This window comes from Antechinus flavipes, chromosome 1 (genome assembly GCF_016432865.1).
Source record: "Antechinus flavipes isolate AdamAnt ecotype Samford, QLD, Australia chromosome 1, AdamAnt_v2, whole genome shotgun sequence".
In the NCBI taxonomy this organism is placed as follows: domain Eukaryota; kingdom Metazoa; phylum Chordata; class Mammalia; order Dasyuromorphia; family Dasyuridae; genus Antechinus; species Antechinus flavipes.
In genome coordinates, this window is record NC_067398.1 from 693,604,450 (window position 1) to 693,632,021 (window position 27,572).

The 27,572-nt window shown below is 41.1% G+C and overlaps 1 protein-coding gene across 1 annotated transcript; it reads left to right on the forward strand.

The window, feature by feature from the left end:
• The first annotated feature begins 2,483 nt into the window (after positions 1–2,483).
• Positions 2,484–25,829, forward strand: ZCCHC8 (zinc finger CCHC-type containing 8). The gene is made up of 14 exons (XM_051972714.1): positions 2,484–3,398; positions 9,057–9,099; positions 10,753–10,827; positions 11,224–11,329; positions 12,917–12,994; positions 14,304–14,407; positions 14,532–14,597; positions 15,292–15,352; positions 15,760–15,902; positions 16,191–16,333; positions 19,841–19,959; positions 21,034–21,120; positions 22,041–22,161; positions 24,374–25,829. The coding sequence occupies exons 1-14, from the start codon at positions 3,152–3,154 to the stop codon at positions 25,168–25,170; spliced, it is 2,190 nt and encodes a 729-aa protein (XP_051828674.1). The 5' UTR covers positions 2,484–3,151; the 3' UTR covers positions 25,171–25,829.
• Positions 25,830–27,572: the final 1,743 nt, after the last annotated feature.

Below are 27,572 nucleotides of genomic sequence, written 5' to 3' on the forward strand. Positions count from 1 at the left end.
TTGTGACTTGAGCATCCCTGTCACTATAACAGCTTTTAATATTGGGATTCTTTTTTTGTTTGCTCATTTTTCCAGCCTACTTTTTGACTTCAAAGTTGATAATTAGGATCAGGCTTTGGTCATTTTCACAGGGAAAGTCTGGATGAATCCTTTTGCTCCTTTTTTTGTTTTATAAAGTGTTACATTGTTTCAGGATCTCAAAGATAGCTCAGGCCGGGGACCTACAAGCTTCCATTGCTTTTAATTTGGTATGATCCAGGGTTAAAGAATTGAGTGCTATCACTCTGAATAGAACTGAGAGTCTTTTACTGAGTTTAGGTCTAAGAAACAGTAGATGGAGACTGCATCCTGCTATTATCAACTAGTGGGTAGCACTACTAAATCAAGTGACAGAACTGCACTCTCCCCTTGTTCTGGAAGTTCTACTGTTGTTTACAACCCAAGTCTGTGTTAAGAAGTTGTGATTGTAGGACATCTCAGCCTTTTGTAGATATATGATCCAGAGCTCTGGGCAACCAAGCTGCTATGTTGGTGTCTGTCCCTTTAAAGGTTGGCTCCTTTAAGGATATGGGACTTTCTTTTCCTCCTTTGAAAGGGAGCTGGAATGCTTCCTCCTTGTAGTGTTGGATTCTATGAACACCTTATTCCCAGAGAATGCATAGTACCGTTTTCCAATGGAAAAATGCCTTTTTCTTTTTTTTTTTTTGCCTGGGATTTCCCCATCAGAATTCAGTTTGGGGTGTTTCCTAAAACTCTTTGGAGGAGCTGAAGAGCGGTAGAGATCATTATATTGCTTCCAGATACTCCTAAAATGGCTTCCTCCCTCTTCTATTCCATGTGCATGGAATCTACATCCTACTTTGATGAGGTTCAACAATTCACAAAGGTAATAAATCTCTGGAATGAATTCAGACTTAAACCACTTCCAGGTCAAGGGGCAAAATTTTATTGTAATACTACCAGGTGGGCAAAGTTCTTATTGAACTAGAAATTAACAAGGGGACAAGCTGGGCTAACTGTGCAAATTGCATTTTTTTTTTTTTTTTTTTTTTTTTTGCATTATGCTTTTTCTCTCCTTGTTGGAATCTTTACAAACTGCTAACTAAGTAGAGTTGATCTAATCTTACAAGAAGATGTTTTGGGCAGAACCTGAAACAAGGTACTAAGTAGAACTAATTAGTACAATGCTTGTGTTTGCACCTTTACTCATTGGAATTCACAAGTACGCCAGCTTCACAAAGTAAACTTTGTAACTTTGTGAGTTCATACCTCCCTTGAAGCTCTTTGGGCCAGAGAGCACTATGGGAGAAAACCCATAATCCCTCTCTCTCGTATCCCACAATTCATCCCTCTTGTATAAAAGAAACAGACAGAGGCTCTCGGTCAGATTTCAGCGGAATTACTGCAGAAGCCCTCTCTCTGAGGCGAGGCAAGAAAGAACATATTTCACTTGGCTGGCTGGTCGCAGAAGAGAGTTCAGCTGCATTGGAGAGGAGCACTCTGGTGCAGACACAGAGCACTTTGAGAGATTTCACCGGAATGACATGAAGAGTGGAGCTGGCTGGAGGCTGAAGAAAGCAAAAGCAGAGGCTGAAGGACAGAATCCTTGGATTTGGCAACATTCAGAGGGAGCTCTTGGAACCAAGCAGAGAGATAGACCTCTAAGCTAACCGGGCTATATTGGAGATAATAAAAGATCTGAACTTTTATCACCTGGCTGTGCTTTGAGAAGAAAAAGCTCACCACATCTCCTTATGACTGCCTAAAAGAAATCTACAAAATACAGATTTCAAAAATGTTGCCTATAATGCAAATTTTTGTATGTGTTTGAAACTCATTTTCCTGTGGCTTTCATTTTAACATTAGAGATAGCTTCTTTTGGAAAAGATATTAGCCTCAGAATGGTAATAACATCACAAAAAAGAAAACAATAATGTTTTTCTGGTAAAATATTAGTGGATACCTGATAATATCAAGGTAACAGACTTGATAATATACTTATGGGGGAGCAATTTCAGTAAGCAGAATATAGTAATAAATCAGCTGATGGTCCCCTTTATACAAGATAGCCTGAGGAGTTGACATCTATAACTTAACCTTCAGACTGTATAAAGTTAGCAGTAGGCATCAATCAGTACAGGACAGCTCTGCTGTGCAAGATAATTCTGTCAGTACAAGAGAATTCTACCGAATCAGTTTGTTCTCACTGGTTCCGCTCAAATACTGGTTGCTGCCAGGAACGTGATCTTTTGCTGGAGTCCATTCACCCCATCAATTTGACAGAGTTAACTATTGCTTAGTTTTGCTACTCTTTTTTTCTTCATTCTTTTAAGTATAGTAGAGTGAAGGAAGTATATTGGTAAATTATAATAGTGATATAAAAAACCAAAACGGGATAAAATTTTAAAATATTTTTAAAAATTCAAAATAAAGAAGCAGCCATATTCATCTCAAACAAAAAACAACGGGAATGAACATTGAACAAATAAACTTTAACATGTATTTCACATTTAATCTGTACAATATCCCGGACCCCTGTGGCAGTCTACGGAAGTCTATGGACCCTTTTTCAGAATCGTGTATTTGGACGCACAAAATAAAAGGCAAAGGGTCATAATGGTAATCAATTATATTGAAATACAGCTATTAAAATACTTTAAAAACAGTTTTACAGAGTTCGATTTAAGAAGCCCCGCTTAATCTTTTAACCACGCCCTCCCCCAAAGCCCTTCCCTTCTCGATCCCTTCAGCTGTTCTGTGCTTATGTTCCACGGGCGTTCGGAACTTTCTCCTCTTGCATCACATTCCACGAAGATCTTTCAGGTTCCGCCTTCCCTACGCGCGCCTGCGCACATTACCAGGCCTCCGGCTTTCAGAGCCACCAGAACCAACCCCGGCATGCAATGCGAACAATGGGCGCCCAGATTCTTTCCTACCCCACCCCTTACTCCTGTACTGTGTTAAACTACAAGTCCCAGCATGCTTGGGGTCTGAACCGTCTCTGCTCTCGCATTCAGCAGATTATTGCCTTCTGGGAGTTGTAGTCCTGTCGGCTACCTTAGATAGGTCTTCTGGAAGCTGGCCGTTCCGGGAAACCGTCCACTCTTCGCCGTCGGCCCGCCCCTTCTCCCGTCTCTCCTAGAGCGCCAAGATGGCGGCCGAGGTGGATTTCGGCGACCGGGAGCTGTTCGAGGCTTTCGGTGGAGATGACGAGGCGCCCAGAGGGCCAGTTCACATCCGATTTAAGACAGAGGAAGGCACGGAGGAGATGGCGGGGGACGAAGGGGAGGAGGACGAGCCGCAGCAGGCGGAGGCGGCGACGAACGGCTTCGAGGACGAGGAGCTGCGCGAGCGGCTGCGGCGGTACGAGGACACCATCGAGCAGCTCCGCGCCGAGAATATCCTTCCGTCCGATTCCGCGTCTCGCGGAGCGGCTGCGCCCGCTACCGCAGCCCCCAGAGGCCCAGGGAGCCCGCTTCGGGAGCGCCGGGGGACCCGGTGACGTCAGGCCCGCTTGTCCTTCCCGCCCGGGCGTCGGGGCTGGAGCCGAAGGGCCGCCCTGACGCGGAGGGAGGTGCCCGGGGGTGGCAGTTCTTCGATTTGCCAACCCGGAGTAGGCGCCTGCTAAGTGCGCGCCCCGGGTGCCCTTCTGCTCCCCTGCCGCTTAAGTTGTGCCCGCAGGGGAGATCGCAGGAGCTCAGATGAGTTATCGGTCTGTTCGCATGCCTTCATTAAAGTTCCTGCTGCGTGCCTGCTTCTGGGGAAGCCCTTCCTGCGGGGTGCCTGCTTCTGGGGAAGCTCCTGCTGCTCCCCGGCTACTTAACTTGTATCTGGAGGGGAGACACACCACAAGGCAGATGAGTTTTCGGTCTGCTTGCTTGTAAGGTCCTGCTGGGTGTCTGCCTCTGGGGAAGTCCCTCCTCTCCACTAGCTGCTTAAGATGTATCTGGAGGGGAGGCCACGGGGATTAAAAGTTATTAATACGAGTGCCTTTATTTAGGGCCTTATGGGTGCTTAGCTTCGGGGGTGCCCCTGCTATCCTGCAGCTGTTCAAATCGTTCCTAGAGAGAAAATGAATTAGCCGACTACTCTCCTTTAGGCTTAAGTTTATTTACTGACTGCTGTCACGATTCACCCCTTTGCCTTCCAGCTACATAAGTGAGGAAAGGAGAAAAAGAGAAAGTAAACCAATGGTGTGCCCCCAAAGCAGATGGTTATTAAGCTGCCTTAATTATTACCAACTTGTCCCATCTTTAGCTTTTTCCTAAAATGCTGCACGTTATGTGCGCCCTCTTTCTTCTCCCTCCCCCAGGGCGATTGCGTTCTTCAAGGACAAGGGACTGTCTTTTGTTTTTCTCTGTATCCCCAGGGTTATTCTGGTACCTGGCACAGAATAGGCACTTAATAAATTTTATTGATTGACTTTCTATTCCTTTGCCCTCCAAGAATCCTTGGGGGATAAAGAGAGAGGTGGGGGAGAGAGAAGGGAAAGCAAACAAGAGGGAGACATTTAAGCAGGTGAATATTAGCTAATCATCAAGCAATTATTAAGCCCTGCTGTGTGCACAGGCACTAGGATACAGAGACAGTATTCTTTTCCAATTACTACTGGTGGGGCCACGATCTGTAGGTATGAAGATGAGGAGCTAGTTATTAAACAAATATTGCTGAGGACACAGAAACCAAAATCATCCCTGCCTTCCTGGAGCTTATGGTGCTACTGACAGGAAAGAGGTGAAAATAAAAAGTGTATTAAGATGAGTTAATAATGTCCATGGTTAAACCAAGAACAAGACACTCTTCGGCCATTCCATACTTGGAATGCTCTTTCCTCATTTTTGCTTACTGACTTCCTTGGATTCCTTTAAATCTCTACAAACTTCTACAGGAGACTTTTTCCAACTCTTCCCCTTTAATTCTAGTGCTTTTTTCCCCCTTATTAATTATTTCCTATTTATCCTTTGTATAGATTGATTTGTATATATTTGTATGTTGTCTCTCTATTAAACTGAGTTTCCTTGATGGCAGGGATTTTTGGTCCCTTTTTGTATCCCCAGTGCTTTGTAGAATGCCTGGCACATAGTAGGTGCTTAATAAGTGTTGATTTAGTGAATTGTACCTGCTCTGTGCTAAACCCTGGGGGTACTTGGACTGAAAAGAAACACTAGGTACACAAAAAATATAGTTGCTAATATCTGTTCATATATTGATGTCTTTGTGTGTGTGTGTACACAAGTTGGTAATGTGGGATTGGAGCTTAGATCAAGATCATGCTCTGGGAATCATCTTCATAGAGATGGTAATTAAATCCTTGAGAGTACTGAGATCACTGAGCATGATAAGAACTGGGGAAGGACTGTCTGCTGGGTGGCTTGAATGAAATTCCAGCAAAAGACTGAAAAGAAGGAGCAGTCAGAGGAGCAGAAGGGAAACCAGGAGAGAGCTGAAAGCTCAGCCGGGAGCAGAGGGATGATAACAGAATTTAAGGCTGCAGAGAGGTCAAGGATGAGGATCAAGAAGAAGCCATTGGATTTGGCAGTTAGATATCTCACAGGTCACTTGGGAGAGAACGATGGAATGGTAAGACAGGAAGTCAAAATGAAGAGGATCTAAAATTGAAGGGGGAGGAGATAGAGGCCAGATAGCAGAAGGCCTGGGCTTTAACTATGAAAAGAAGATGTAGAATGATAGATAGTGGGGATGACAGATCAGGTGAAGGTTGGTTTTTGTTTTTTTTTTTTTTTTTTTTTTAAGGTTGAGGGATATCTGAGTGTGTCTATTTGTCCTGGAAGCAGCCAGTAGAGAGGGAAAGAGAGAGTAGGGCGTGTGGGAATAATAGGAGGCAGTCTCCTGGAGAAGGTGGGAAGGCCCTGAGTTGCCTGGAGAATGGTTTGTCTTGGCAAGGAGAAGGATCTTCTTTTCATGTGACATGTGATATATCTGAATTAGATGGAATAGGAATATGGGAGAATTCTTGATGAATGGTCATTTTTCAGTCAAGTATTACCTAAGATCCTCAGCTGAGAATGGAAGAATGGGAAAAGTGGTACTAGGAAGGGTTTGCAACAGTCTGTTTAATGAAATAGCATATCCAATAGGAAAATGTAGGAAAAAGGTGGCCTTGTAATGAAGGCCCAGCTGGATTTGGGTAACAAATTTATAGTGGACCCAGTTAGCAGTTTGCTGATACTGATCAACACCTTGTGAATTAGAATGAAGGAGGGCTGCAGGTGGAAGTAATTCTGGCTAAATGTTTAAAAAAAAAAACTGCAGTTTCCTGCCCTTATGTGTTTACTTTGGGGTCCCAGTGAAGGATAGTAGGGAAGATCAAGTCAGTATTAAGGTAAATGGTAAGGGTTTTCAAAGTCACCCCTGACTTTTTCCTTTTTTGCAGCTTTAGATACTTGATAAATCAGTGAGTAATAAGACATTTAAAAAATACTTACAATGTGCTATACTCTGAGGATACTAATACCAGCAAAAAGATACCATCTCTATCTTCAATTTCTGAATGAGAAATAGATAAGAAAGGAGGCTGGGTGGATTTGAAAATGGCCGGGAAAATTAAAGGGGGAAAAATTTATTTATCAGAGTCCTTGGTCCCAGAGGCAGTCAGAGGCATTAAGAGGATCAGAGCGTAGGTGATGTGATCTGAAAGGGCATGGGGACCTCAGACTTAATCACTGCATCAATGGGGGCTGGTGACCTGTGATCAAGCAGAGATCCTCTGTTACCTCTGCTGGCCTGGAGCTGCATGAGTATCAGAGTTCTCGTTAGCTTTGCCTTTGCTATGGTAAGCCCCTGGGAGCAGGGACTTACTGGGGGGGGGGGGGGGAGAAGGGGGAACGTGCTGCCCAGTTGCAAGCAGCAGGTTCAGTTCCCACTGCAAGCCCCTCCTGCAGCCCCTGCACTTCTAGCCCTGACCAGGTAGGAAATCCCATCTCAAAAACCAAATGGCTTCTCTCTCTCCAGTCTGGTCATCATGCCCCTCCTCCTTCCTCTCCTGGAAACCCAGGCTTCTTTCTAGGGCTCACTCAAGGCTGGCTCCTCCAGGAAGGAGGATACTTTGTATCTGGGGTGTATCTACTCACAGGGACACCCCCAGCAGCTTGTCAGTTCTTGTCGGTCTGCTCCTGCGCATCTGTGTCTTGCCCTTCCTCAGTCCTTGTGGTGCCATGGTTTGGTGCTAGGCCGCTGGTGGGACCGTAGGGCATGCGACAGCTACCTAACTTAGATGTGACCTACCGTGCTTACAAGGTAGTGGGGCAAAGGGAGAAACCAGAGGGCGCCAGGAATAAGTTGGCCCTGGACCTGAGTCTGCAAGGGAGAGGGAGGTCATGACAAGTAGAGATGAAGGACAGTCCCATTGCTGCGAGCTTGGCAGTGTTGGGCCCAGAAGAGGTCCAGACGGACAGTGGAGGGAAGGCCTCTCAGGCAGGTGAGTTTGGTCTTGAAGGGAGGGAAGGACTTCCAGAGACTTGAATTCTCTTGGCCACCTTTTAATCAATGAGCCATCGCCTTTTAGATCTTTTTTTCTTTGCTGACAAGGTGAAAGTTATATGACCTGGAAGTAAATGGTGACTAGAGGAAAATAACATATCTTTCTAACCAGTTGCACCCCGTATTGCCTCTTCCAGCTAGCCACCTTTTCCATTCTCTGTTATATATTGTTTATCCTCTTCAGATGGTAAGTTCCTTGAGGTTAGGGACTCTTGTTTACTTGTCTTCCTATTCCCAGCACTTAGCACTCACTGTTCCTGGTACTGAGTAATAGAAAACTGTCTGTCCAGTTAAACTCTGATCAGTGCAGTGATCAACCTTGTGATTTCATTGTCAGGATTCAGTGTGAAATCTCTCTCCTGTAGCAGAGAGGTGGTTTCTGGGTCTTGAATGAGGTACCAGCATATCTGTCCGTTGTGTTGGTTTGTTTTTTTGACAAGGGAGGATTCTTAGCATCAGAAACTCATTGGTAAGTGACAGTGATATAAAAAAAAGAAAAGCGTCAGTAAACATGTTTTTAAAAGAAATAATGTAGAATGAGGCATTCTTGCTGTATTTTTATTTGTATGGGAAGATGCATAACAATTTTCACTTAAGTCCTTAATAAATGTTTTTTGGAGGAGATTATGGTCTCCTGAAATATTTAAGGGAACTAGGGATTTCATTTTGATAAACTGCAAAGAATGAACTCTTCTGATTGTGTGTGTGTGTGTGTGTGTGTGTGTGTGTGCACGTGCACTCGCATGTACACTTACTTTTATTGCCCAAGTGAAGGAAGAGAGAAATTTTAAGTTCTTCCTGTTTGGAGAAGATTTTTGACTCTCCTGATTTTCAAAAGTGCTGAAATGAATGAAAATTTTCCAAAACCTGACAAGATATTTCTTAATCCTCTTATGGACTTTTGTCCTTCTTTTGTGGCCCTTGTAGACCTTGCTCTTGTAATTGAGTGATTTGGACTTGATTTCTATTGAAAAAATCTTGAGAACACTCAGCTGCACTTCATGTCTTGCTTTACCTGAGACATTTCACTCCCCAAATATTGACCAAGCCCCTCCTGGGTGTGTTTGTGCTTATCCAGTCCCTCTTTACCTCTTTGTGTCTTTTGGTTCAGTCTGATCATGGATGTGACGTAGAACTGTGTTGGAAAAGAATACATGTTTCTTAACCTGCTCTCTCGAAGAATTCATTGGAGGGCCTCATGCCCAGGATGGCTTGGCATTAGGGATTAAAGAAGAAGGACTTTTTGATTGACCTTTACAGAATTCTTAGAGTACTTTGCCTCTGTTGTGTCTTCCCTGTTAGTTCAGGATCTTGATCCCTGCCAATAGACAGTAAATAAGCTGATTGAGAGTAAGGACTGCCATCTTTTATCTTCCACCCCAGTGCTTGATGGAATCAGTGACATCTTCATAGAAAGCACTTATAGTTTGGTGGGGGTGGGAGGCTGCTGTGTGGCTAACAGCATCAAATGCTCTGGCTGACATTTGTAAGTTTATCATCTTGCTAGTCCCACAGATTGTAAAGATTTGATTTGTATTCCTTAACTAATCATTAACATCAAGAACTGAAAAGAAAACTCAGCGTTCTGTCTCGACCAAGGTATGAAATCATAAAAATAAACTGTAGTTTAATGCCAGTGTTTTTCATATTAACAAGAATGTCATAGAAATTTTTCATTTTGCCTCTTTGTTTTTCTAATCTTCCTAGAATTTTAGAAAAGTCAATACAGTTTTCATTTGCCAGATTTTCTGATTTTTGTATCCTTACCTGTATTATTATTGACACGTTGTAAGTGACTTTTTAGAAAACATTTTTAAAATAATGACAAGAAAAATTGGACTGAATAGAACAGACAAGCTAGTCATGCATCTTATTGAGCAAAAATTTTTGTCTGTTTCATATCTTATCCAGCACTTTTAACAGGGCACTGAACAAAGTGCTTAATAAATCTTTGTTGAATTAAGTAACCCACTATTTGGCTAATTTTAATTTACTTATGCCCACGATTCTGAAAAGAGTTCAAAGGATTACACATGTGAACAGCTCCAGGTTGAGGCAATACAATGTAATGGAGAGCAAAGTAGTCATGAGCAAGTTATTAGCTCTGGGACTTGGATTTCCTCCCTAATAAATGAGAATGATGTGTGCACTACCTTCCTCCAAAGATTTGTAAAGGTTGATGGATTTCTGCCTTTGACTCTTTGAGTCTAAAAAACTTGCAGCAGCATGATTTAACTTAGAACAGTCTTCTTAATGAAATTTTAGGAGACCAAAGACCTGATTATAATATGAAGGCCAGATTTTAAACATTTTTTTTATTCTTCACAAGAAGTTTAATAATAATGCCTTTTTAAAAAAATTTTTTAAATAATCCAAGATTTGAGGGAAAGTGTTTGGTTAGGATTGATGTAGAAGATTGTTCTAGCCTGATTTCCTTTCCCTCAGCTCTACCCCATTCCCAGCATAGTGCATATTTACTGTTTGACAGTGATACGATTTTACCATAGACATTTTTACTGGTTTACAAGTCTTACTAAGGAAACTAGTAGTCTACAAGCAAATAAACTATTAAATTGGGAAATGAAAAGTTAAATCAAATTTAATTTATTGATTGTTGTATTGTATTGTTTGTAGTCAAAAGGTAATTAAAATAATCATACCATATTGAGTACTTCAGTTAACTCTGCTGAAACATCTTTTTCAAACAGATAGTGTGAAATTACTTTCTTTGTTTTAAACTGCTTTTATATCCTGAGGCTCAATTTTCCCTTCAGTATAATACATCTATTTTATATTGGAAATCAGTGGAAAAATTAGATTCACTTTACAACTAAATTTTCTAGCAATTGTCTTTTATTGTATTTTGTTTTTAAATGAGTAGTATTTTTTTTCAATTACATGTAAAAATAATTTTCATCGTTCATTTTTGTGAGATTTTGAGTTCCAATGTTTTTTTCTCTCTCTCCCTTAACCTTCCCTGTTCCTAAGACAGTAAGAAATCTGATATAGATTATAAGTGTACAGTAATCTCTTAAGCAAGAACGCTATATGTAGATTATACATACCAACTAGATTCAGCTAAAATGTAGAGTTGTTATTTCTTTAGGTAGATGGAGCTTGTTGGTATAAAAAGAGGCTTTGAGCCCTGTAATGTTAAACTATGGCTAATTATATACATGTAGTATTATTGTATATATTGATAAATGGTACTGTAGTAGCTACTATAAAATCATGTTCTAACTTTCCTTCTAGTGGAATTTTGGTGAACAATTCTAAATTAGATGGACCTTTGCTACAAATTTTATTTATGAACAATGTTATTTCAAAGTAAGTAACTTTTAAAAACATTTATATATGTCTGTTTGTTAAAACTATTATTTTGACTTTTGTGAATGTGCTGCTTTCATGATAAAGTATTTCTTTAATCATTGAAAATACTCTAGATGGGAAATTACTTAGGTTTAAATTATATATTTTCTCCTTAACTCAGTTTTCCTTACTTTATGAAATAATTTGTAAAAGCTATCTAAAGTGGGATTATCTTGAACAAAAGTTGTCACCAATTTTTAAGCCATTAGTAATTTTGTGAAATTTCCAGATTTATTTGTAGCTTTATAAAAATCAATTATGTGGTAACCTTTTTTAAAGGTGTGCAGAATATTGTCTTTTTGTTAAATGTTTGCTCCTTGAGATTGTATTCATGTAGTTTTTCTTCTTCTACAGGCAATATCATCAAGAAATCGAGGAATTTGTTTCTAATTTAGTAAAACGATATGAGGAGCAGAAGAAAGTTGATATTGAGAGGACTGCCTTTAATGTGCTACCCCAGGTATTTCCCATGTCAAAGGCTCTTTAAATAGTGTGTTCTGATCTGCCCATTTAGTATCCAGCTTTTTGTCAGACTCATTTTATAGATTTGGGACCTGTAAGGAGGAAGGTGGTCTAAGATCAAGAGAGAGCATCCTAAATCAGAAATCTTGAAAGAGCATCTTCTGATCAAAGTCCCAGAAGAAGAAAAGAATAGATATCTAAGATCAGGAATCTAGAAGGGGGAAAGAGAATCCAAGGTCAGATTCTTGAGATTTCCAAATTACAGCCTTTTCCCCTTTAACAGGAGCAAAATCTAAGTGTGTATAAGAGTGTATGAATTTAGCTATTTGATTATATTTAGCATCAGTTATAATTGTATAAATAGTGGAAAGATGACTGGATTTGAAATGGAAAGCTTCATAGAATTTAGCTTCAGTTTCATTTCTTGCTCTGTTACTCTGTGATGTTCAACTGTTGAATCTGGCTTCAGTTTTTCCATCTCGGTATGTGATAGGTGTTGACCCACATGTTATCTTGAAGGCCTCTTTCACTTCTAAATTCTTTCATCCTATTAATTAATCCTAGTATTCCTAATATGACATCTGCACAGTAGATACTTTGGATTAGGTAATAAATACAGCTTAGACTGAACAACTTAGAAGACTCTTTCCAACTCCAGTTCTATGATCTACCCATCTGTTATTTTGATAACAAAAGATTATATAACAGATCTTATCCCTCTCCTACCTCTATTTCAAAAAATGTCACACACTTTAGCTTTCCAGTCATCCCATGGCTTGTTTTTTACAGTCCCTCTAAGACCATTCTGTGACTAGAGGACCCTCTGCTGCTCCTGGTGTAAATGCTGAAGCCCAAAATTAAGAAATTAAGATTTTTTTTTTTGGTCTCTTGCCTGTTAAGATAGGGCAGCAATACAGTGCTGACTACATTTTTATTTAAAAAAAAAAAAATGAGTAGCACTTAAAATGTCAGCACATGTCTGATAAATTTTCCTTTTATGAATGAGAACTGATAATGTGAAGGGAAAAATAGTTCCAGTTTAAATTGCATTTAGCACTTTGTTTTGCTATTTATTCTACCAGCCTGCTCAAAAAATAGGCTTAACATCAAAGCAATAATAATTTAGTGTTTCTTTGAGTCGTAAAGCTGTTTGTAATTTGCATTGACTCAGGGTTATTGTGAAAATCATTTTATCATTTGGGATAAAAATTAGGATTATTTTAGTTTTCTTGTCTGGTCGTTGAGAAATATATTGTACTTGTTTGAACTTCTAACTCGGACTCTATCTGATCCATCCAAATTAGTTTCCAAATTACCCAGCAAAATAGGATTCAAATATATTATTGCTTCATTCAAGACTGTTGCCCTTTATGTACCTGCTGGTTTCTTGTGTTTGTCCTACACCAGCATTCCTGTGTGTGGAAATGAATAGCATGTCAGAATGTTATTATACATATTCAGTTGTCCCCAATGTCATGTTTTGAATATATAACATAAAGAATATGTTTAATACTTGCATCTTAGAATTAGGTACTCATTAAATTCAGCACCTTATTGTGAGGTTTGTTTTTTCTCTCTGTATTAGCCTTCCAGTATTGTGTTGGAAGAGGACCGTAAAGTGAAGAAATCAAAAGCAGTAAAAAAAATTAAGGAAGCTTTTAGTGTAAGTTATTTTAGATTTTTTATATTTTTTTTCTGCAAATATGTTTTTCCATTCTGTCAGTCATGTGGGATTTAACATAATAGTACTTTTTTTGATAATTATGTGACTTGAATTTCATAAAATTGATATTTTAACTGTCTAGTATTTTACAAAGTATAAAATCTTTTGAAAGGGATACATGCTAAATACCTAATTTTTGTAGAACTATTAAACTATGTATTCTTTGGATAAGGGAGTTAACTGGTTACTTTAGATTTTACTGTTGTATAGGTATCATTTAGAGGTCTCAGACTTTTTTTTTAAATTAGGTTAGTGACTTGATGACTACATATTAAAGTGTTGCTTTTTGAAATTACAGGTGACATAAACCTGAGGTAAATTGATGCAAAGATTTAAAAAGAGCTCAACAGACTAGAGTGGCAAACAGCGACTTTTAATAAGGATAAATGTAACTGCATTCCAATTGTTAAAAGTTAACTACATCAGTGTAGACATAGGCAAGAAGGGGCTTAAGAATAGTTGGTATGAAAAAATCTCTTGGCTTTATTTGTTTGGAAAGTAAATCAGCTTGCTTTGTCCGGGTGTGACATGATTACTTTTAAAAAAACCAACAAGAGTATAATATCTGGATCATAGGAAGTTAAAGTTCCTTTCTAGTCTTCCCTCTTCAAACTTCAGTTAGTATTTGAATATTTAGAGTTGGCAGTCATTAGTCATTTGTTCTGGAGAGGAAAAGACTTGGTAATGATACCTGGGAATGGATAGTGGTATTCTTCAATATTTGAAAGACTTGGTATAATATAGACAATAGAGACACGAAGATAGAACCAGGACTTCAAATGGAAATTAGAGAAGCATAAGAAAGAAAACTTGGTTATAATAATAACAGCAATCAGACTGTCCAGAAAAAAAGAGGGATGCTTCATGAAATGGCAATGAGATCCGTGTCACTGGAAGTGTTCAGAAGCTTGATGACTATCTGTGAATGACATAATCAAAGGGATTCTTGTGACTGGGAAATAACTCATTTGATCCTCTAAGATGCTACTTCCCACCCTGAGATTCACTGTTTCTAGCAAGGGATACCATGAGAACCAGCACCTTCCAGAAAAGAGGGGAAATCTGGAGATTGATTACCTTTTACTTATGTTGCAAGATCTTGTTCATTAAACAGAACATAGACTTCTGTGCCACTTAGAGGAACTAAATGCATTTGTAAAAAAGTTCGATTCAGTGTTCCTATGTTATTTTTTCACCTATATACTATTTCTATTTAAATAGCACCATTTTCTGACTTGTTTTTCCACAGGTTGTAGGAAGTGTCCTATATTTTACCAATTTTTGCCTTGATAAATTGGGGCAGCCTCTACTAAACGAAAACCCTCAGCTTACTGAAGGATGGGAAATACCCAAGTATCCTACTCAGTGAAATGAAGGAAGTTTTATACAACTTTCATTACTTCTGCTTTAAGTGCACCTTTGATTTAGAAATAAAAAATGTCACCATGTCACTATTCCTTAATAAAATCTACTAAAGGTACCAGCAAGTCTTCAGCCAGATTGTTTCTCTAGAAGGGCAAGAAATACAAGTAAAGGCAAAAAGGTTTGTGCTGAGAGATGTTCTTAGTTTTTGTTGTGTTTTGAACCCACAAAATTTTGAGCAGTATATATATATATCATACTTAGCACTTGTGTTACTGGGGGTTTAAATGAGGAAGTAGGTGCTAGGGGACCAAAGGGGAGGTAAATGCTACTCTTCAAACTTATACAGAGAGGTGTGTTAACGGTTGGAATTGTTTCATATCTAGTTACTTGAGGAGGTGGGAGGGCCTAAAACTTTTTCGTGTTATCTTACTGCTTTAAATAACAAACTGTTATTTTTATGTTATTTAAACTGAATTTGGGAGAATAGGTCTTATGTATTCTTCTATTGGTCACTGTTGCTGTGATCTTCTCTAGCTTTTCCAGAGCTTGAGATAGAAAACAAGGAAAGAGCTCCTGTGTATATTAACATTAATTTAAATACTTGTTTTTGAAGCTTGGTGTCACATTATGTGATCTTGGGCAAGTCCCTTTGCCCTTCAGACCTGTTAACTTGAAATTTGTCAAATGATCATTTGGATTAGATGATTTCCCCGGGCCTTTTTAGCACCAGTATTTTATGTTGTGCTCATTCTAGTGGTTTTTCTTCTTGATTCTGTGCTGCACAAAGACATTGTTTATAACATTGTACAACTGATTTTGCTATTTTGTTTCATTTATGTTATGACTTTCTCTTTCTTTTTTTGAACTTATAGACCAAAGGCTCACTGTTTCAATTGTGGTTCTGAAGAACATCAAATGAAAGATTGTCCAATGGTAAATTTCCTCTATATGACATCTCTTTAACCATTTAGTTTCTTGTATTTTCACTATTTTTATAGAAGTTGAAGAGTACGCAATTACTTTTCAAGATGTCAAAATTTCAGCTAGTATAATGTTTCACTATTTCAGATGTACTAAATGTGAAAGAAATAAAATTTTAAAGCAGTTTTTAAGGAAATTGATACTTTTATGATAAAGTTATACTACAGTTACAAAATTACCCTCTGCCCTCTCTTCTCCCTTTTTTTTGTTTTTGTTTTTTTTTTTGGGGGGGGGGCTTAAAAATCTGCATCGTGTTTTGCCCAGAGAAAACATTTATTTGCCCAAGATCAATGTTTTCCTGTAATTTCTATATTTTTAAACCATACAACTCTATTCTTTTCAAATGCTTTCTTTCATAGCCTCGGAATGCTGCTCGTATAAACGAGAAGAGGAAAGAATTTATGGAAGCCTGTGGAGAGGCAAACAACCAAAATTATCAGCAGCGGTACCATGCAGAGGAAGTCGAAGAAAGATTTGGAAGGTTCAAACCAGGAATTATTAGGTACATCTAATTTCTCTTTTTTTTATAGCTAAATTTCCCTTTTTTCCTTACTGTATTATCTTCAGAATAATTAAAATGCTGTATACAAGTGTTATCTAGTAGTCACTGAACTCATAAATAGAAATGCAAAAAAAACTCAAACCACCAGCATTCTTATACATCGCTAATAGAATCCAACAGCAAGAGATACAAAGAGAAATTCCATTTAAAATAATTGCCGATAGTATAAAACCCACCATGCCATTAAATCATTTTCTTTATCTTTTTTTCCTTCTTTTTTTTTCCCAGTGAGGAACTTCAGGATGCACTTGGGGTGACTGACAAGACCCTTCCACCATTCATATATCGCATGCGACAGTTGGGTTATCCTCCAGGTTGGCTCAAAGAGGCTGAATTGGAGAATTCTGGACTTGCCCTCTATGATGGAAAAGGTACGGGGTTTTTAAGTTTGGTGAGCGTCACAGTTATGGTCTTTGCCACCTAAGTGACTGGGACCATGGAGTGTAGGTTGGTGAGAAATCCCTGGGGTTGACTGACTGGCAAATGGCCTCATGCTCCAAGAACCAAATAGAACCCAGAGCATTCTTTTAGTGAAGCATTTAGTCTTTGGCAACTTCGGCATCCGTCCACCTGTGCGCATGCCTGCAGTTAGTTATGGAGTGCTCGTTTGTAGTGGTCCCATAATCATCCCCTTTTTTTTTTTTTTTTTTTTTACCAGAGTTGGTAAAATTAATCCCTTTTTGGAGGTGATAGTGATCTGTATGTGTGTTGGGCAGTAAGCATTTATTAAGTGTCAACTCTGTGCCAGGCAATCATGCTGGGCAGATTTCAGCGCCCTGGCCTGAGGTTCAAGGGAAGAAGATGCAGTGGAGGGCTCCGGAAGTCACTTCCCCCCAGGAAATCATGTTAGTTCGTTGGCCTAAGAGGAACATGGGACCAAGTGACTTTCAGGGTGTTTCTGTGATCCAAAACTTGGTGCTTACGTGGAATCACTGTTTCTTTGTTGCCTGGGGGGAGGGGGGGGGAAGGGGAAGATTATCTGGGATGAATTATTTCAGTCAGATCACAAGAATGAATGTTTTCCTAGCTTGGGATCATGGGCCGGCTTCCATGATTTGTGGATGAGGCCAGGCCAGGGGAGCAGCCGTTCTTACAAGGCCAGGCAAGGGGAGCAGCCGTGCTTACAAGGCCAGTTGGGGCTGACCCATGGTGCTCTGCAACTTTCCTGTGGTGGAATCGGGATAAGCGGGCGCTTTCCTCATGGTGAGCCTGGCAAGCAGGCCATACCAGTGCTGGGTGCGTCCTTCCTGCCCAGAGAGGGCACCTGGGTAGAGCTCTGCTTCAAACCCAGGTCTGCCGGTGCTGGGCCAGACTGCTCATCGTCATCCCACGACTCTGGGCATCTTCTCCCAGCAGTGTCTCTCTGTGGGCTCAGACCAGCAGCAGCGGGCTTTGCTGCACAAGTTGAGGCCGAGCCCGGTTTGCCACGGCTTCTTAGGAGTTCTGGGGCAGACTTTGCCTCGTCAGTGACAGTCCTCCTCCTGGATGACCTTCTCTTGTGTTTGAGGAGATGGGTTTTGAGAAGTGAATTCCCATGCCCCATCTTAAAAGCATTTGCGTTCTTGCGTAGAAGAGGAACTATATTTTTGTCCCTGAAAGGCAAAATTGGGAGTCACAAGGGGAAGCTGCCAGAAGACCAGTTGAGGTTGATTGTCAGGGAGAACTTGCTGACCAAAATGGCCCAGGCCGCCTCCTGCATCAGTGTCCCTTCTCTTCAGTAGAAGTGACCAAACTGTGCCCAAATATCCATAAAGCAATGTTACCCTTTGATCTGGCAGTCTCACTACTGGGCCTGTATCCCAAAAATATAAAGGAAAAAGGATCCACATGTGCAGAAATGTTCGTGGCAGCCCTTTTTGTGCTGGCAAAGAACTGGAGACTGTGAGTGGGTGCCCATCAGTTGGGGAATGGCTAAGTAATAAATTGTGGCATTTGGAAATAATGGAATATTATTGTTCTATACAAAATGATGAACAGGCTGATTTTAGAAAAGCTTGTGAAAATGAACTGTTGCTGAGTGAAGCAAACAGAATCAGGAAAGCATTGGACACAGCAGCAAGTTTGTATGATGTTCAACTATGATAGACTTGCTTCTTAACAATTCAGTGATACAACATAATTCCAATAAACTTTGGATGGAGAATACCATCTGTATCTAAAGAGAGAATTTTGGAGACTGAATGCAGATTGAAGCACACTATTTTCACCTCTTTTGTTTTTTTTGTTTGTGTTTTTTTCTCTCCATTCTCATGGTTTTTCCCTTTTGTTCTGCTTTTTCTATCCCAACAATGACTCATACGTCATGTAAAAAATGAATGCACATGCATCATCTAAAAAAAATAAGCATTAATATCAGAAAAAAGTGAGCAAAGAGCAGGCATTCTTTTCAAATCAAATCTGAGACTGATTCCTAAGGATCTAAGGAATAGAATGGTGACTTTACACCCAAATTATTAGTAGAAGCCAAGTAATCCCAACAGGTCAGGCTGTTTTTTCTTTTTTTTTAAATTTATTTTCAAAACATATGCACTGATAATTTGACAACATCAATCCTTGTATAGCCTTGTGTTTTGAATTTTTTTCCCTCCCCCTTCCCTTCCCCTAGATGGCAAGCAATCCAATATATGTTAAATTCAATATGTATAAACATATTTAGACAATTCTCTTGCAGCACAAAAAAAAAATCAAATGAAAAAAGAAAGTAAATGAGTAAGAAAACAAAGTGCACAGGCTGTTTTCTTTATTTCTTTGTCACCTAGAACTAAGCAAATGATCAAGAATTTGTGGCCTTGAGGCTCTATATTGTGAGTCTTCATTCATAGATTCAGGTATCCCAATGGATAGAGGTATAGAAGCAGTGTGACTGAGGACTCCCTTCTGTGTCTTCAAGGGAGAAGCATAGAAGTGAGTTTAAAGAGAGCCTCAAGGACCCAAGCCTCCCATTTATTTTTAAGCTTGTTGTCCTGGGTAGATGATTTATCTTTCCTAGACTCGTCTAAGCCTTAGGAGAGAGAGAGAGAACCTTGGAGTTAGGAAGGTCTGGATATCAATCATGTATGACCTCTGACACTTTCTTTATGTTTGGCCCTATGCAAATAATTACTTGATTAAAATTGATCAAGGTAACTCTCTAAGATCCTCAGTTGCACATGAGTTGCTACACTAAAAAGGAGGGAGTTTCTGTAGTAAGCATTACCTAGACTGAGTATATATACTAAGTTAGGAAAAGGCATCAGCATTTTTAGAATTATTTCAGTGGATTAAAGTAAAAAAAAAACTTAATGGGGGAGGGGGGATCTATTACTGAGGATAATCTATTCTGCAAACATTCCAGGTAATTAGTTTTTAATATATTTAATCAAATTTAAATAATGGGCCTATATGGAACAAGAGTATTCATGCCTATTAATAATACTTTTAACATCTCATGAGCCTCAAGGACTCCAGCTTCCCATTTATTTTTAAGCTGGTTGTACCGTGTAGATGATCCTTCACTCTTGTGTTCTTTGCTGTATGAAATCTTATGAGAAAAGCCAGGAAATAGAAAGTACGTATCTTAGGCCCTAGGTCAGAATCCCAAAGCCCATTCCTGCTGTGTTGAACTCTTTACTGTTATGTCTATCTGATGGCAAAACTATTTTAGAACCATTCTAGCCAACATGCGCAAGCCTGTCAGCTTCATTTACAATTAGCAAAGATCTGGAAATATCAGCAAATATATTGCTATATGTGAAAAAGTAGGTTGATCTAAAGGTATGGTCAAAAGAATTCTTGGAACAGTTTTGTTTTCTTAAGAGCAGACACATTCTGTATCTATTCAGTATGTGGAACACTATTAATAAATACTGTCTTTTGACAATTTTTTTGGTTTCTAATAGATGCTGCTGATGGAGAAACTGAAGCGGGAGAGCTGCAGAATAAGTGTGTCACTTATGATCTCTCTAAATTAGTCAATTATCCTGGCTTTAACATATCTACTCCCAAAGGAATTTCAGATGTGAGTGTATTTCTTCTTCTGTTTTGCATGACATTCTATTTAATTTATTAATTTTGTTTAAGACATATTCCGTCTACCTGCCATCTAGGGGAGAGGTGGAGGGAAAGAGGGAAAAGTTGAAACAGAAGGTTTTGTAAGGGTCAATGTTGAAAAATTACCCATGCATATGTTTTGTAAATAAAAAGCTATAATTTAAAAAAAAAAAAAGACATAGTCCATGTTTCAAAAGCACCAAAAACCAGTTACCATTCTATCTTAAAATGTCTTAAAACATAAGCTATACAATTGTTGAAGTGATGATAAATATGAAATCGCTCTTCTAACAACACTTAGAAAGAGGAAGTATGGGCCAGTTGGGTGGATGGGGGTCTGCTAGGGAGGCTACAGCTGGTATATCACTTGCATGTGTATCATGTTCTGCTGGACTTGGTAGGCTGCACTGTCAAAAGAAGAAGGGTGAATGGTCCAGCCAGGAAAAAAGGGAGCAGGTTGGCATTTCTGGGCCAGTCAGTATCAGGATGGGGTCCCTAAGAGGCTAAAGTATAAAGAAACTGGACTGTTATTTGTTATGCTACTGTGAGAATTGTATATTTGAAGTGGTGGAAGATAAGATTGGAATGGCCAGAGTATATAGGTCTTTGACAGCCAAAGAAGAAGAGTTTGAATTTGAAGCAAAAAGAAGTGGTGTGACTGAGGACTCCCTTCTGCATCTTCAAGGGAGAAGCGTAGAAGTGAGTTTAAAGGGAGCCTCATGACTTTTAAGCATGAGGAAGGCAACGTTTGGAGCACGTTAGCCTGGGGGAGTAGTAAAGTTGTCACTGAAACCAGTCCAGGAAGTCGGCAGTGAGATAAGGAAGGCCTGGATTTTCCATGTTCACAGACCTTTTTGCCAGAGGAGAATGTCAAGCATTTCCTGGTGTGCAAGTCTTGTCAGTGCAGTTAATTCTCTCAGCACCCATAGTCTGTGTCACATGGCAAAGTTGGATGAGTTGAGTCTTATCTTTGCCTCCTAGTGCCATGAAGTTTATCACCAGGACAGTGTTCACCAAATAAATCTTTCTTTTCGTTATTTAGGACTGGAGGATATTTGGTTCAATACCAATGCAGGCGTCTCAGCAAAAGGATGTTTTTGCGAGTTACCTGTCTTCCAACTTCCAAGCGGTAAGTGGACTCATTGTGCTGAATGTGATGCTGCTCTGGGTCTTTTCTGGGTCCCCCTCCCTTTGCTCAGGCTGCCTCCCAGGAGTGGTGTCTGAGCATGAGAGGGGCCGTCTTACAGGGGAACAGCCTCCCCTCCTCACAGAGCTCCCCATTCTCCTCAGGGTTAAGTGGTTTCAATGAACTTGTTCAGATGGAGAGACTGTAGGTTAAGTCCTGACTCATTCAAGTGACTCTCTCCGAGCTGGTTTCTGTCATCATAAAATACAGATTTATGATATGGAGATATGATAACAAGGTTGTAAACTTGGAAACCCTGGAGTACCATAAATGAGTTATGATCATAGAATATTGATGCAGTGTTAGAAGTCCTCCACATGGCACACTCTGGTCCCTTCTACTTGTATGGAGAAGACCTGAGGGGTGAACCCTGTCAGGAGAGGGCAGACTCTCCCAGGCAGAGGGTCAGGACCCAGGCCCGGCTCTCTCTGGCCCCCGTGGGTCGGCTATAGCTAAGCTGGGAGACACTGCCCCCAGAGTAGGGCTGGCTTGGCAGGAGACATGGGGCGCAGAGAGACCATCTCTGAAGACCAGCCATGCTTGTGATGAAATCATAGCTCTTGAAAGTTAATTATTCACATTCTAGAATCTTGGGGTCTTTTCTTATGATAGCTACAAAGCAGTCATCATTTTTCTTTTGGTGTATATGATATAATCAAGAACAATAGAAAAACCCACCATAACTCTAGAGCCTGGACTCGGGAACCCACTTCTGAGCTTGTTCTTGAGCACAGCCTCCTTCACTTCCCCAATGTTTTGGTTTCTGTGACTGAGAAGTTGAGTCTGGCTTTGGTTGGAGGATTGGGCTTTGGGGGCTCTGTGGTGGATCCTGACCTAACAGCTGGTGTCTGTCACAACTTTAGACAAGCCCCCAATCTGGCAGCAAAAGGGCCGCATCTCAGTCTAGTCCTTGTAGCCCGAAGAAGCAGAGAAGGGGGAGCAGCACAACCACCTCCTCGGCCACGGACATGGACCTCGACTCGGGTGAGTCTCATTTCATTCCAAAGCAGGAAAAGAAGTAAAGCTGGAAAAGGCTGGAGCTGGGGTGAAATGTCTATGGAAATGTTAAACTGCCCTCCTGCCCAGCCCAACCCAAAAAGGCACCTGGGCACCTTCCCTGGCTGTCAGAGAGGATAGTTCTCAGCCAAAAAGAGCCTTAGTATTCCTAAGCACCATGTGACAGAAAATAGAGGTGTGTGTACAATCCAGAGATCATCATTCTTTTTCCTTCTTTCCCCACCCAATTTGTTGTCAGGTTTGGGTTGGACTGCAGAGCTGCTAAGATCCTTCCTAACTTGAGCAATTCTTCTGTTCATAGTCCCTCTCATAATTGTATCCTAATAGTATCATGGGCAGAACACTGACCAATCTGTTTTGTGCTTTTAAAAACTTGGTATGTTTGTTTTTATGTAGTCATCCAAATGTAGCAATTTCCTTCCCCTATCCAACAAGCCCTTCCTTAAAACAAAAATTTTAAGACGGTTCGGCAGTTCTGCAAAACCGTTGATATAGATCATCTTCAAGATCCATTCTCTCTCTGTCTCTGTCTGTCTCTTTCTTTTGGACAGTTTGATGTTGATGTTTAGCATTTGTTTTCAGAGCAGAACTAAACCTAAATATACATATTGAGTTGAACAAGGCAGTAACAAAATTGCTCTATTCCCGTCCCCTTCTGTACATGAATTTTTAAAAATCTGTCACTACCCACTAACTACCCCGGTTTTTCTTGTACAGTGGCCATTATAAAACAGCACAGCACCTGGGCAGCTCTCCTTTCTGCCAAAAGAATGGGCAGGAAGGGGGGACTTGAGTCCTGTTTCTTGGGGTCCTCGTTGGTCTGCCTTGGGAGGCATGTGTCTTTCAGAACTGCTTGCCCTCACCTTATCCTCACCTTATCATTGTGATTATCACAGTATTCTCCTGGTTCTGTTCTTTTCTCTCTACACCCAGTAACAGAACTTTCTGGACTTCTCTGCACCTCTTGCATTCATCTCATTCAGTTATTCCCCAGGGTCTGGGACCTATTTTACTTCTGTTCTTTGCTGTGACAGATTGTGCTGCTGCAGTGTTCATGCACACATGGGTCCCTGGCCTACCAGGAGTACTTCTTAGGAAGCAGATTCCCTCACTTAGTGACGGTTCCACACAAATGTTCATTCTTCTGGGGGTGCCGCCATTTTCCCAATCCCCGGGCCCCAGGCCCGCTCTCTGGCTCTGCTCTGCACAGCTCTGGTCTGCCCCAAATCTTTGGGTCCAGTCTCTTGAGCACACCCACTCCCATCATAATCCAAGCACTCATTCCCCCATCTCCTTCTTGGCTCCCTCCAGCCACAGCCACCCCTGTCTAACCCACTTTGTGCCATCGCCACAGAAGGCTGTTCCTAATGCCCACCTTGGGCAGTGTCAGTGCTTGCTCCAGACCTGAGCTTCAGAAGGCCAGTCTTCCCTCCCTCCACCTCTAGTCATCCTGACCTCTTTTTGGCCACTGGGGGGAGATGTGAGGCCGTGGACCTGGCCCAGCCTTCCTCAAATCCAGGTCATCTTTCCCTCCCCCTCCCCCTTCCCCGATTTCATCGTTCTCTTCAAGAGCAGTAGCCTTGCTCAGAGCCTTCTGGCGACTCCCGGTTGCTTGTCCGGTGAGGTGAGGACCAGCCTGAGGACTTGAGAGATCCCAGCTCTGCATGTTGCCTTTTCGTCTCCTTTCATCCTCTCCGCTTTGTCCGCTGCTTTGGGGCAGTTGGACGTGGTTCCACAGCTCGTCCAACATCACCAAATCACCTTCTGATTTGGAAATCCTTCCTCGGTGAACCAGGGCCTCTTCCAGTCCTGCCCCTGAGCTGAGCTTGGGCTTCTCAGGATACTTTGCTTCTCCATCTCCTGTGTATTGATCACATGGTGTTTCATGAACCCGAGATGTAGAGAGAGAGGTTTCCCCTCTTCTTGGGGTACATGTTATCCCTGTGAAGTGCCAGAGCCCAACAGACCCGGCTTCTTGTCCGGCCCCGGAGCGATGGAGCTCTCGGTGATTGAGCTGAGGAGGGTTAGGGTCTGCCGTAGAGGGAAGGCCTTTGGGGTGGGGAACCCCTGCCCTACCACCTGGGTATGACTAAGAAACATGTTAAACTACATTAAAAGTATTAGTCAATGTTGATCCTAACTTTGAAAGAGACTCAATTTATTTTTTTTATTTTTTTAGATATGGAGATACCACATGGTTCTCATCTTGGTGAAGGATTTCAGTTTCAACCCCCATTGCCTCCTGGATCTCCCTTGATTAGAACTCCTCCTCCATTGCCCCAGGGGACTCCTCCTTGTACCCCCCCCAGCTTTACCCCTCCCCTCCCCAGGGGTACTCCTCCTCCCACTCCCGGTGACCCAGCTCAGCCAAGAAGTGGAGCTCCCTCCATGGATGAAGACACCCTGACCTTGGAAGAGCTTGAGGAGCAGCAGCGGCTGATCTGGGCTGCCCTGGAGCAAGCGGACAGCGCCAACAGTGACTCTGACCTCCCAGGCGACACGCCTCTGACAGGAAATTCCGTTTCCTCATCCCCCTGCCAGAATGAGCCAGAAACCTCTTCCACAGAAGGAAAAGTGCCCGACGGGCAGACATCGGCCGAGCTTGGCGCGGCAGACTCCTGCGCACAGGTCTGTGACCCTGGGGATTCCAAACCAGGGCCCGACGCCGAGACCGGGGTGCTCAGTGAAGAAGTCCAGAAGGAGGCGCCCACCCAGGCGGACTCTGAGGACGGCCTGGACAACGGCCCTGCCGCCTTGGACTGCGAGGGCAGCAGCGGGCGGGACGCCCCCCAAGGGGGGATCAGCTCAGCAGCCTCCAGCAAGACCAGCAGCCCTATTCCGGACATGAGTAAGTTTGCAGCTGGAATAACCCCCTTTGAGTTTGAGAACATGGCAGAATCTACTGGCGTTTATCTCAGAATACGAAGTTTATTAAAGAACTCGCCCCGGAACCAGCAGAAAAACAAAAAAACTTAAGAGTGGCAGCTTGGGGGTTAACCCGAGTGACACTGAACTTCATCCTCACTTTGTGTTCTCTGTTGCTTGGAGCTGAACGATGTGGGCAATTCTGTTTTATTTTGTTCTTTTCCTAGTTTAAAAAAGAGCTACCCAAAGCTGGAACTTGGCGTGAGCCAGCCCTGGCTTAGCTTAAAGGCAAACTTCCCTCTAAAGAAGGGGAAAGACTGTGGATTTGCTCGTTGAGCGTTCATTTTCTGAGATAAAAAAAAAAAAAACATGGGAAGAAAAAAATGATGTCTGAGTTCATTTGATTATTAAGGTTTATACCGTTTTTTGACTTGTGAGTTTCAGGAGTGGTAGTTTTTAAATCTGTCCTTTGTACATTGTTTTCTCTTTCTACATTTTGCTAATTGTCCTTGTAGATAAGTTTAACGATAATATAAATTTTTTTAAAGCTCTGACCGTTTAAAATTTCTCATATTTCAATGTCGGCAGTCAGTTGGGAATCAGGAATTACTAGCTTGGCATCATTTGGGGGTATTTTTATATGTGATTTTCCTGGATCAATTTTTAATATCACTTTTGCTTTTTTGTAACCTCATTCTTCATGTAAACTCGCTGCACAGATCTGTTCATTCTTGTGTACAGAGGTTTAAATAAATTAGTTTTCATATAAACATCTTAAGCTTCTACTACACATAAGCGCTTCATGGCTATTGCAGTATGAGCCATACTTTGAAGTGAGTAAATACCTGCTCTGTGGATTAATTAGTTTCCTATACTTTGTGCTCATGAGAGAATGTTCTTCTGATACCTAAACTGATATAGGGAAGGAGCCTGGGAGTTGGAGGGGTCACTACAGTGAAAGTGAGAGCCTTTGACTTGGCCGTTTAAAAAATTAATAATAAAGGATCCAACTGCTCCAGGCCAGTATGGAAGAAGAAGGATAGTCCAGATTTGAAACAAATATAAACCAGAGAAAAGTAAAAGTTTGTATCCACACTTGTTGAATCAAATTGAAACTATGCTAATTTTGTTAATCTCTGCGGAATGTCTTTGAATGTCAAAGACTATTTTTGTTCTATAACCAGAAAGTCATGGGCATTGTTTCCCTTGGGAAAAGCTCTAGAGAGCTGTATAATATCCTTCCACTCCCCAAACGCCATGCATGAGAATGGCTTAAGTCCTTGGGAAATCTTGAATTAGCCTTAGAAGGATTTAAGTCTTTGTTAGTTTCATTTTGCTGCTGTTTAGGCAGAGGATGAGGAATTTCCTTTTTTCTTGAGGGATTCATCTTTCCCCTCAGATTACATGTAAAAAAATTTTAACCATTTGTTTTTAAAAATTCCAAGTTCCAAATTGTCTTCCTTCCCTTGAGAAAGTAAGCAACTTGATTATATATTATGCATATAAAATCACGTGAAACATTTCCATATTAGACATGTATGACTCCCCCTACTCCCCCCCCCAAAAAAATGTCAAATTATGTTTTGCTTTGCATTTAGACTCCTCGATTTCTTTCTCTGTGGTGGATCTCATTTTTTCATCATAGGTCCTTCAGGATTCTCTAGGATCTTTGCATTGTTCAGAATAGCTGAGTTTTTGATGATTGATCTTTGTTACAACATGGCTGTTACTGTGTACGGTGTTCTGGGTCTGCTTGCTTCGCTATGCATTGGTTCATACAAATCCCCTCAGATTTTTCTAAAACCATCCTGACTCCCTCTTCTTATAGTATTCCATCAAAATCATATACCACATTTTGTTCAGCTGATCCCTTTTGAGGGTTGTAAGAACCAAGTCTATATTTTATAATAAAGTAAAATTTGCTTGCCACAAACTTAGTGGCTATTTATAGAGGCTATCTCCTCTTGTTTTTAGAGATATAGCTTGGTGGTACAATGGTTAGAGCTCTGGGCCTGGAGCAGGAATACTCATCTTCCTGAGTTCAAATGTGGTGTCAGATAACTAGCTGTGTGACCCTGGGCAAGTCACTTCACCCTGTTTTTCTCAGTTTTCTCATCTGTAAAATGATCTAGAGAAGGAAATGGCAAACTAATTATCTCTGCCAAGAAAACCCCAAATGGGATCACAGAGAATTAGACACAACTGAACAACAATCTAAAGGTACCTTGCATAGCATCTGGGTTTTCTGACTGCCAGAAGATAGGGATTTAAAGATTAAAAAAACCTGCTTTCTCTAAGAAGCTTGTATCCTATGAGAGAATATAACACACAAAACAGCCGAGTAGATGTAAAACAAGTTGAGACAGGAGGGCTTCCTGTAGGAGGTGTTCCTAAGCTGAGCTTCATGGCAAGGAAAAAGTTCTAAAAGTGGAGTTGAAAAGGGCTGGTGCTGCAGGTGTGGAGACAAGAAAGGAGATGGACCCTTGGGTTTGGATTACAAACTGTTTCTAAAA

Bases quoted from the DNA above. Each gene is read 5' to 3' on its own strand.
- ZCCHC8 (XM_051972714.1), top strand. From the start codon at position 3,152: ATGGCGGCCGAGGTGGATTTCGGCGACCGGGAGCTGTTCGAGGCTTTC. The intron at 16,334-19,840 runs GTACGGGGTTTT...GGTTTCTAATAG, and splicing joins TGCCCTCTATGATGGAAAAG to ATGCTGCTGATGGAGAAACT. The intron at 21,121-22,040 runs GTAAGTGGACTC...TCACAACTTTAG, and splicing joins TGTCTTCCAACTTCCAAGCG to ACAAGCCCCCAATCTGGCAG.